Source organism: Echinops telfairi, unplaced genomic scaffold (assembly GCF_000313985.2).
Source record: "Echinops telfairi isolate 266 unplaced genomic scaffold, ASM31398v2 ScPeMD7_3533;HRSCAF=4204_0, whole genome shotgun sequence".
Lineage (NCBI taxonomy): Eukaryota > Metazoa > Chordata > Mammalia > Afrosoricida > Tenrecidae > Echinops > Echinops telfairi.
In genome coordinates, this window is record NW_022107431.1 from 102,638,469 (window position 1) to 102,650,296 (window position 11,828).

The 11,828-nt window shown below is 39.2% G+C and overlaps 1 protein-coding gene across 50 annotated transcripts in view; it reads right to left on the reverse strand.

The window, feature by feature from the left end:
• RIMS1 (regulating synaptic membrane exocytosis 1) overlaps nt 1-11,828 on the reverse strand; it is a 545,565-nt gene that overhangs the window by 5,712 nt on the left and 528,025 nt on the right. For all 50 annotated transcript variants that reach the window (XM_045294412.1, XM_030886813.2, XM_030886812.2 and 47 more), the window contains 3 exons: nt 2,691-2,829; nt 614-726; nt 44-145 (listed from right to left, as the gene is read on the reverse strand). In XM_045294412.1, coding sequence (XP_045150347.1) covers nt 44-145; nt 614-726; nt 2,691-2,829 — 354 coding nt within the window. The remainder of the gene's footprint in view (nt 1-43; nt 146-613; nt 727-2,690; nt 2,830-11,828) is intronic.

The following is an 11,828-nucleotide window of genomic DNA, read 5'->3' on the forward strand; positions in this document are numbered from 1 at the left end:
TTAATATGCTCTTGCCCAAACCCTGTCTAACACGACTTCTTACCAGGGGTCGATTTGGAACCAGGCTTTTGCGTGAGGCTGCGCGCTCTAATGACTTCAACTTCCAACTGGCCCTTTTTATCCTCCATTCCAATTTGTATGTCACCTGCAAGAGGAGGGGAAGCACAAGGAGGTCCGGCTGTTTAGAAAAGCACATAGTGTAAGGAAACAAAGAAAGAAAGGAACTGGAGGCGTCTACAGACTCCACAGTGTGATCTCCATCATCTTGATACACAAACAAAAACCCAACAACCTCTAGAGGCTTCCTCAATCCCACGTTACTTTTCCCTTCTCCAAATCCGATGTTGACGTGCACATCTTCCTTTTTCTGGTACTAATTCAGAGGTGGCACAGTGGTTACGTGTTGGGCCGCAAAGTCAGCGGTTCGAAACCACCAGCTGCTCTTCAGGAAAGAGATGAGGCTCTCGAGTCCCGTAAAGATTCACTGTCTCAGAAACCCACGGGGTCAGTTCTACCCTAGCCATAAAGTTCCTTCTCACTGTTCTGGCAATTTACAGGGCCCATCCAACTAGGAAACAGCGGAGTTTTAGGAAGGAAAATAAGAGCTCCTTACCCATAGCAGGGGTGGCCAGAGTTTGTCTGCCAACAAGCTGGGCGGGCCCCAGGCCATCGAGAAAATCACTGAATTGACTATCAGCACCCAGCCGCACTCCAGGAAATATCAAGCTACCAGCAAAAGGATGAAAGAAAAACAAAGGAAACACAACACCTGAAAATTAGATCTCATACAACTCTTTAGGTTAGTTTTTATTTTCCTCCTCAGATCATGAAATATAAACATTTCTTAACTGATCTGTCTACCCACTAATTCTTTATACTACCATTGGGCCAAGCACATAAGACCTAAGCCTTATACGTTCTATTCAAGAGGGATCAGTTACTTTTGTTAACACAGTATCTTTTTGATATTTGCAAATTCAAGTGCCTTTATAAATATAATACTGATGTATAAGGTAATATGAAAAGTTCCATATCATAAACTTTATATAGAAAATTGATCAAAAATAATGCTAAATTTTTAAAATGGGGCTGATTCTTGATTCAAGATTGTAGCAAAGTACAGATTCTTATTTATAAATAAAAATATTTATCTTTGAATTTCTTCATCACCCAATACTTTTATTTAGCCCACCTAGAAGCAAATGGGTTCTAACGCTGCATGACACACTTAGGATATAAGCTCTACAGACCATTTACTCTGCTCCTATTCACTGTAATTGTATCGTAGGGTAACAAGAACTGTGCTTGTTCCAGAGTGGCACTCACTGAGAATGAGCCAATATCTGTAAGAATGTATTGCTTCTAATGTGTTTTCACATCTGTATCTTAATCCAAAGTATGGGAATTAGAGCATATAATGTTATCCCAGCTAAAGACCACAAAATTAATCTTAAGAAGTTAAGGGGCTTCTCCATGATCATGGTAAAACTTTTTTTTTAATAACAAAAAAGAATATTCTTATATTTTTGTGGTATTTTATCAAACAATGGCATTTTATCAGCAAGTACATCTGCATAACTTTCATGCCTGGTAATCTTTGCTCTTAGTTTGTGTAATTGCTGGCAGCATGCACACACATTAGATCAAATGAACAGGATACATCTGTTTCAGGAATGGTAAAAAGTATTATCCTTGGTAGCTTGGTACAATTTCATTTAATTTTCTAGACAAAAAACGAAAAGAAAACTGCCAGTAAAGGTAACGGGAAAAGAAATCGTAGCTATCAAGTTAGAATATGAGTGATCTGAACACAAACAAGCGAATAATCATGTGCACTGCGTGACGAGCTGGAGAGTAATACTCCCTTGTGAAACTCACTTCAGTAAACGTGTAGTTTTATCAAGAAACATTTTAGCATAGTAAAATGCTATGTGCAGGATCTATATGACATTATCAACCAGGAAGAAGCAGCCAAGAAAATAAAAACAAAACTCGTTACGTAGTTTTAGAATTTCAAAAATTTGATCAGAGAAAAACACAACGAGGGAGGCAGATTCTTTAATTTTTGTCCTAAGGTGAAAACGAGTCAGCGATGTTGCAAAAGAAATTCAATCTACTACGAAAATTTTCATTATGAAAATGTTAGACTTGCAACTTTGAGCCCAAAATAATTAGGAAAACGGGGAAACCAGCTCCTCATTTCTAAATGTTCAATAATGGTGATGGTGATGGTGATGGTGATGGTTATGGTAATGGCTAGACTGAGTTTCCCACATAAAAATTCAGTTAGCGGAGCAGATGTCAACTCATAGCAACCGGAGATCGGGTTTCTGAGGCTCTAAGTCGTTACGGTGCCGCTAACTTCCCGCCTCACAGAATTCAGTAAATGTGGCATTTCTATATGAACATACAGTGAAGAACTATTTTGAGGTTGTTTTTCTCCCTTAGTTGACAGAAATAAATCACTCCTAGTAACGGAACACTTCCTTAGCCCTCTGAAGTGTACGAGCATTTAGGTTTAGTAGTGCTTATCCTAAGAAGTCAGGATGGGTTACAACAGATGGTTGGATACTGGTTAGAAAACAAAGAAACAAAACACCTTGCACAATAATCCTTGCGCCCTTTGTTATTTTACCAATTACTCAACAAGCTGTGCTTTTAAAGTGCTACAGGCGTGTGGGGTCACTCACTTTCCCTCAGAGCTGTAGCTGTGGATGCTGCCATCGGTAGACTCGCGGCTGGGCTGCCTGACCATCTTCCTCATTTCAGCCGCCATTCCGGTCTCTGTGCTTCTCTGTATGGTGCTTCTTAACTTCTTGTGGCCCGACTCTGAGGAGAGAGTAAAAGGCACTCTAACTTTATCGAGACAGTTCTCCCTTCAACAGTGACTGATTCTGAAGACAGAATAAATTATACATAGGAGTTTGAGTTCAATAAACATAATTAGAATACAAGAAATTATTTTGCTTAATTACGTCTCTTCAGCCAAATGAGCTTTGGTGAGAATAGCGGGGGAGGTGCACAGCATCACAATTCCAGACTCGCTAAACTTTGCGGAAGAAACACACTCATTGTGTTGCTCAGACGGTCGAGGCAATGAAAAGCTGGTCTTGGCAGTGAGCTTTCCCTTGGCAAGACAATGCTGTGACGTAATGCATTCTTCTTCATCTGAAATTCTCCCAGGAATGGGAATAAACCTAGCAAATGTCAGAAGTGGTACTTGGAGCGAAGCGTTGGCATCACCACACATATAGAGAAATCTAATAGCAAAAGACATCTCATTTTGTAAAGGTCTAAGAGAAAGAGGTGTTTTATATTGCACATAGGTTACCTAGGTAGATATAATAAGTATTAGTCTAATTTCCCATGTGACACAGCGATCTTTTCCCCCTTTTCCTAGCAGCAGGGCATCTTACCGGTCGTTCTGGAAGAGGGAGTCGTTAGCGCGGTGACTTACATCATGGTTGTAGATGACAATCAGTGGGGCCCAACTCATAGTGCCCACAGAGCGCAGAATGACCCACTGCCCAGTCCTGTGCCGTCCTCACAATTGTTATGTCTGAGCCTATTGTTACAGCCACCACATCCATCCATCCATCCAACCGAGTCTGTCTTTTCTTGCCTGACCTTCTCCTTTAGCAAGCATGATGTCCTTTTCCAGGGACTGGTCTTTCTTGATAACATGTCCAAAATACCTGAAACAAAGTCTCTCCCTCCACCCTTCTATAGAACATTCTGGTTGGATTTCAGCCAAGAGATTCTTTTGGCAGTCCATGATACTTTCCATATTCTTTGCCAACACTATCACCCAGATTCATCAATTCGGCCATGGTCTTCTTTATTCATTATCCAACTGAGGTGGCTGAAAACACCACACACACTTGGGTTAGGTGTGACTTAGTCCTTAAAGTGATATACTTACTCGTTAACATTTTAGCAAGGTCTTGTGAAGTGGATTTGCTCAATGCAATGTCATTTGATGTCTCGAATGCTGATTCCATAGCTCATGGTTTGGGAACTAAGTAAAATGAAGTCCTTGACAACTTAAATCTTCTCTCTCTCATAATTTTGTCCGTTGGCCCAGTTGTGAGGACTTAAAAAAAAACATTTTATTGGGGCTCATACAGCTCTTATCACAATCCATACATACATCAGTTGGGTAAAGCACACTTATACATTTGTTGCCCTCATCATTCTCAAAATTCGCTTTCCGCTTGGGTTCCTGGAATCAGCTCATTTTCCTTTTTCCCCTCCCTCCCCGCTCCCTCATGAACCCTTGATAATTTATAAATTATTATTTTATCTTATCTTACACTGGCCAGTGTCTCCCTTCACCCACCTCTCTGAAGGCTGCAGTCTTTGGTCTTCGCAGGTAAGTGTCAAGTCCTCCTGGCTTTCTGCAAGCGAAGTGTGGACTCTGCATGTTTCAGGTCATTATAAGGCTTCCTCCACCTGGATGTTGAATTCTTCATATAGTGTGACTGCTAAGATTTGTCTCATCATATAAACTGAAGAAATATGGTGAAAAGATCCAACCGTGATGCACACCTTTCCTAATTTTTAACCATACAATTCTTGCTTTATTCTGTTTTAACATCTATACTTTGGTTCACGTATGGGTTCTGCATGAACAAAATTAAGTGCTTTAGCGTTCTCATTATTCGAAATGCTCTCCATAGCTTGATATGATCCACACTGTTGAATGACTTTACACAGTCAACAAAACACAAAGGAACATCTTTCTGGTATACACTGCGTTCAGACAAGATCCAGCTGACGTCACCAATGAGATTGCTCTTTTCAGATCAGCTTGAGCTTCTGGCAGCACCATGGTAACAGGCTGCTGCAACTGTTGTTGAACGCTCTTCACACATCCCTTGCATGTGATCACAATGATTTTGTTCAATAATTTCTGGAATCTTGTCACTTTTTAAAAAAATTAGAACAAAATGGATCTCTCCAGTTGGTTGGCCAGGTAGCAGTCTTTCAAAGTTCTTTCTATACACTCATTAATGTGTCCAGTGCTTCATCAGCTTGTTATATACATTCCAATTCCACATATTTTGTCGAACCCTGGAATCTTGTTTTTTGGCTAATGCCTTTGGTGCAGCTTGGACTTCTTCCTTAACAACCACTCACTCTTGATCACATGCTGTCTCTTGAAGTGGCTGAACACTGACCAATTCATTTTGGTGCAGAGCCTCTCTGTTTTCCTTCCACCTTCTGCTGACACATCCTGCATCATCCAACAGTTTGCCAATAGAATCTTTCAATATTGCAACTCAAGGCCTAATTTATTTCTCAGCTTGATATGCTGAGCATGTTCATCCTTTGGGTTTTCTCAGTCCAGGCCCTGCACACTACACTGTAATAATTTAGTCTGTCTTCTTGATCGTTCCTTATGATGTTTTATATTCAGCTCTTTTGCTTATTTCTTCCATTTGACTTAGCGACTGTACATTCAGGAGCAAGTTCCAGAGTTATCTGGACATCCGTTTTGGTCTTTTATTATTATTTTTTCCTATTTAAAAAAATAACCTTTCACTTTCTTCATGAATGGTGTGCTTGAGCCCATCCTACAACTCATCAGGCCTTCTGTCATCCGTGCACAATTGGTCAAATTTGTACTTGAAATGCTCTCTAAACGCAGGTGGGATATATCTGAGGTCGTATTTTGACTCTGGTGGACTTGTTTTAATTGTCTTCATTTTCAACCTGCACTTACAGATGAGCAATTAGTAGTCTGCCCACAGGTGCCCTCTCATTTTGTCTTGTCTGAGGACATTGAGTTTCTTCCTCACCTGTTTTCACAAACGAAGCCAGTCAGTCTCTGGTTAGTGAGATCCAGGTGTCTAGTTATCATTTGTTATTGAAACAAAGGCATTTGTCCTGAAGAAGTATTGGTCTTATAAAATTATAGCATATGATCTCAAGATTGGTTTCTAGCTCCAGGGCCATATTTTACAATTATTGATTGACCCTTACTTTAAAAAAATTATAAATTTAATTTCAGATCATTAGTAATCATCAATGCATCTTACTTACATATTCGATCACTTTCAGACAGAAGAAATACTGGTAAATTTCTTCATCAATAGCTTTAGTGATTGGTACATACATTTGAATAACTGTTGTATTAATTAGGCTTCTTTTTTGAAAATTTTAAGTTTTATTGGCATATAATTCACATACCATACAATTCAAGGGTTTACACATATTAAAGAGTTGTGCAATCATCAGCACAATTTTAGAACATTTTCTTCATTCTAGTGCTCATGATTATTAGCTTTCTCCACCCCCACCTCCCTTGCCATGACCCTAAAAATCTATTAACCCAGTTATTTTCTCTATCTTTAGATTTACTTATCCTGAATTTCATGTAAGGAAAACTGTACAAAACAAACTTCTCAAAATATTAAGATAAAACACAGAAAACTCAATAGAAAAGGAAGCAGAAAATAATAGAACCATAACTTAATTTTAATTTAATGGGTCAAAAGGGAAAACAAATGATAAAGGGTTAAATGTTAACTACATTGCATTAATCCACTTTCCAATGCATTGTCTGAAAGCAAGGATATTCACATCCCTCATTAATGGTCAGAAAAAATACTCCAGAGACTTAATCCACGTGGAGTTTCTACCAGTGAATTTTGGGTGTACACTGTCATCCATAGCCTTCTGCAAACCAGGCGCTCAAAATTTAAGCTCTAATACAGTTCCCTCCCTGATCTTGGATTTCATTATTTATAATTTGGATCACACAGGCTGGTTTGCTTTTTCTGAGTGAGAAGAAATAGAGGCAGATAGAGTGCTGGAACCTCATTTAGTGGGCTGTTTGCTTTAAGACAAGATTTTAAGACCCCAGATGTTATTCTTTCTTCATCACACTTTACTATAGCATCCATACCTTCAGTGATCTCTTCATGTGGGCAAGTATGTTTGAGTAGGGCTGCATAACTGGACTTCCTTGTTGGTGCACTGATAATATTCTATCATAGACAGTAGAAATCTTAAAATGCTCTTTCTTACAATGAATGTGGCACCATTTCTCTTAAATGTATCATGTCCAGCTTATTAAGCAATATGATTGTCTGACACAAAATGGCTAATGCTAGTCCATATCAGTTCATTAATGCCTAGCTATTGAACTTTATGTGTTCCATTTACAATTTTAAACTTCTAATTTCCTAGCTTCATACTTTGTGCACTCTATATTCCAATTATTAATACATTTTGCAGCTGTTTCTTTTCATTTTGAGTCACGCCCATCAGCAAATAAACGTTTTGAAAATTACTGCATTCACATCATTTAGGTTGAGGTGGCAGCTCTTCTTCAATCATGTTTGGTGTCTTTCAACATCAAGGACCCATCTGCCAGCACTCTATTTGACCAGGTTTCACCACTATCCATAGTTTCCTAATCCCACAGACGTGAACAGACTATTTCTTGTTCCTAGTCTGGTCTTTGCATGGAAGTTCTGTTGAAATTTGTTCAGCAGGTGTTGACTCTGCTGGTATTTGTAATACCAATGACACAGCATCCAGCATTACAGCAACCTGAAAATTACCACAGTACAACAACTGATAGATGAGTGGTGGTGTACATTTTATTACCTGATAATTTTCTTGATAAATTCTAAGTTCAGAGCAACTTATTTGAGCTTCTTTGAAATACACATAAAAATGCCATTCTAAAGTGTTTACTGATTATATGCCTGGGCAATATCCAAAGATGATAAAACTTTTACACTTTATAATACCTGAGTATGTTTTCCCTATATACACATTCTACATTTACATCATTTTATCCTTTTTTGAATAATATCACTTAATATTCATTAATAGCACAAAAGGCTCTGTCTATATAACTACATCACATATATAAATATATATACACACACACAAACTTAAAACTTCATTAAACCTCTGTGAACAAAATACCTAAAAACACTTATATAATCCATATAAAAGGTTGAACTTTTCTTCTTATATTTGGCAATTGCAACCCTTTGATGACTTGCCCAATAGATACAATAGCTCACTGCCATTGAGTCAATTCTGAAACATAGTGGCCCCATAGGTAATACTATATAGATCACACATATTATATTGGTATCTCCCAGATACTATTTCAAAGCTTTTATTAAACATTTGTTTTTACTGATTAACGTTTTTTTAAAACTTTGTTTACAAAGGCAATACATATATGATATACAATGCCAAGAATTACAGAAATATTAAACGTTGAGCAGTCTCTATAATTGTAGCTCTTACAGAGTACGATGGTTATTAATTTGGGTCCGTTATTTTCTTCTTTATACAAATATATATTTCTGTGATTCAGTCTCATTTTCTTCCTCTTATTGGTTGTTTTTTCCCAGTCTTGGGTTTGAACACCACGATTGGATAATTTTAAGGGTGGAAGGCCACAGAGTTCAGTCATTCCACCTTCTCCCTTCTCTGAACACCTGCTTCCTAAGTGACTGTCTCGGTTTTAAATCCATCCATGTCCTCTGCACCCTCTCCCAATGGATTCCCAGTGAAAAACTTCTTGAGGTCAGAGTTAGTAACTATTAGCTTCATTTAGAATCTGATAAGCTTTTCAACATTAACATTGAAAATCAGAACCCTTTGTTGATCACCTTTACCATCACCACCTACCCCGACTGCATCCTTCTGCAGTAAATGGTACCTCTCGATTTAAGGAGGTGCTCAGGCCTAAAACCGCATTATCACCCTTGATGTGTCTAACACATGCCACTTTCCATCCTCAGTTAATCCTGTTGATTTTATTTTTGTGATGTATGTAAACACACGTTATCTACCTACCTACCCACCAATCTTGCTACGTATATTCAATGCCAATAAGCTGATTCTCACAGAAACCCTAAATATATTTTGAAGACTTAAGTCTTTATGGGGACAGTTCCATCTTTCTTCTGCAGGTGACTGGTCGTTTTACATAGCAGATTTTGTGAGCAGCCCAAAGCCCAACTAATAGCACCATCATGGATCCACACATCTATATTGATGATTCCAAAAATTCATGGAAAATTCCCATTACCTTTCAATTGCATTTTTCCCATGAAATTCCTTGAAGGCCCCTTGTAACACACACACACACACACACACACACACACACACACACGGAGTGAGAGTGACACAGATTCAAAAGTTTTACTACAGACCATCTACACATTTATCAAATAAAATATTAAAACATGAAGCTATTGTTTCTTGACATCCTCCTCCACCTGGGTGTATTCATTTCTGAAGGTGGTGTTTCAGTCTGCTGCACAAGACCTGTCTACAGTGCTGAAGAGCAAGGATGTCACTTGGAGGACCGAGGTGCACCTGATAAAAGCCATAGTCTAGTCAATGGTCTCATTTGCATGTGAAAGTTGGACCATGAGGTAGGCAAACCAAGAAAAGTGGATGCATTTGAATTATGGTGCTGGCAAGGAATCCTTAGTTCAAGGGTCTATTACCATTTACCAAGACCACAGCAGTCCCAATCAATCTGGTCTCTGTTCTTCTACTCCTCTCCTCGTCAGGAAAAATCTCTGCATTATAATCACAGTGGGTCTCAAGAAACATACATTTGAACATGTCATTCCCTAGCTCAAAGTCTTACAGTGTTTTTCATCATCAAAATTAAAACGCAAAACCCAGAATTTTCATGGGCTGTAAGATACCATTGCTTCTTGGCCTTTTGGCTAACATCAAGTGTATAATCTGGTGCCTAGCTACATTTCAGAGCTCATGAATTACTAATAAAAGGATAGAGATCTTTATAATCTCAACAGTTATTTCTAAACTGTCCCTTTGAAACACAGTAGTATTTACCTCTCCTATCAATATTCACGTAAATATACCCATTTTTCTACCTAAAGCTTGGAAAATCACTTATCTTTCCATTGTCCGGTCACTATCGGGCCTACTTGCTTTGCTGTTGTAAAACTTGTACCTTTACTGAAGACAGGGGCCTCTTTTATGGCCATCTTTAAGTGTTACTTCATCTAGTTCATTCATTTATATCAGGGTGTGCCCCCCTCCCAAAACGGAAAAAAGTTCTGCTGCGTGGAGCTTTCATACTACACATTTTTCCCCGCTAGGCAAGCATGGAGCAACTCGCTCTGAGTTAGCATACCCAGTGGTGTCACCTGGGAAGGTTCTCTCTGGTCACAGTGAGTTTTTGTAAAAGCAGTTTCACTTGGACCTTGTTTTTTGTGATGGCCGATTTAAGAGAACAGTGTGCGGCTGTGAAATTGTTTCCTGCTTGAGAAAAATGCCACAGAAAATGTTGTGATGTTGAACACAGCTTACAAGGTCAGTGCCATGGGAAAAACTCAAGTACATGAGTGGTTTTCTTGTTTCAAAAAAAGGTGAAATGTCAATTAATGACAACCCTCATTCTGGATGTCCTTCAACTTCCAAAATGGACGAAAATGTTGACAAAATTTGTGCACTTGTGCTCAAAGACCTAGGACGGACCATTGAAGAGATGGGGGATTGTCTGGATTATCTTGGAGTGAGCTCAGGTCAGTGAATCTTAACAGAAGATTTGGGAATGAAAAGGGTTGCTGGGAAACCTGTGCCTCAGGTTCTGACTGAGCAGGAAAAACAGCATCGACTGGAAACAGGCCATGCTTTGAAAGAACAGCTCCGAAGCAACCCAGAATTTTCCTCCAAGGTCATTACTGATGAAGAGACATGGTGCTATTCATACGACCCTGAAAGCAAACATCTATCAAGCCAGTGGAAGACACTATTGCCACCTCACCCAAAAAAGCTCATCAAGTGAAATCAAAGCTAAAGACAATGCTCATTTGTTTTGCTTTTTGATGTGAGGGGGATAGTGCATTTGGAGTTAGTTCCACCAGGTCAGACTGTAAATCAAGTTTCCTATTTAGAGGTTCAGAAGTTTGTGTCACAGTGTACAGCGAAAAAGGCCTGATTTGTGACAGGCGGGGGACTGCCACCACGACCATGCACCTGCTTATGCAGCCATCTCTGCGCCTGCTTTTGGCAAAGAACAGCATGCCTCTCTTGACCCAGGCACCTTACTCACCTGACCCTGCTTCATGTGACCTCTCTTTGTGTCTGTGAATGGAGAGGCATATAAATTGACAGTAATTTGATGACGTCGAAGAGGTGAAGAAAAAATGAGGGAGGTGCTGTCAGCATTCCAAACAGATGAGCTTGAACAACGTTTCCAAGAATGGAATCGCAGATTTGACAAATGTATCAGGTGTAATGGAGAGTACTTTGAAGGTGATAAGGTTGTTTTGTAAAAAAAAAAAGCAAATACCTAACTTTGGGAAAAATGCGGTTCCTTTTGGGTACCCCCTCATATACTGTGCCTCTTCATGAGGTGTAACTCACTCATGAAGTCACTGTGGGAGAACAACATTTCAACCTAGCACATATATTGGTCAAAGTCATGCCAGATCCAAGTAGATACAGGACATATCGGTGTGATGAAACCGCAAAGTCAGAGGGGAACAACGGGCACTTATTGAAAATAACCAGGATTGCAGCTCCAAAACTAAGGGCACACTTGAAATCTAAGTGGTGACTTGGTACTGGGAACGGAAGGAGCAAGGATCAGTAGGATAAAGATTTCATGTTGGAGTGTTTGCTCATTCACTTTTATATTCAAGTATCCAACAAATAGTTCCCGAGCAAATACTGTACGTTGCAACAATTACACAGCATTGTTCTGGGTGTTTGGCAATGTAATGATGCATGCCAAATTCCCTGCTTTTATGGGGCTTACATTTTAGTGTGCACATAAAAGAAAGGCAGTAAACAAATACATGCTG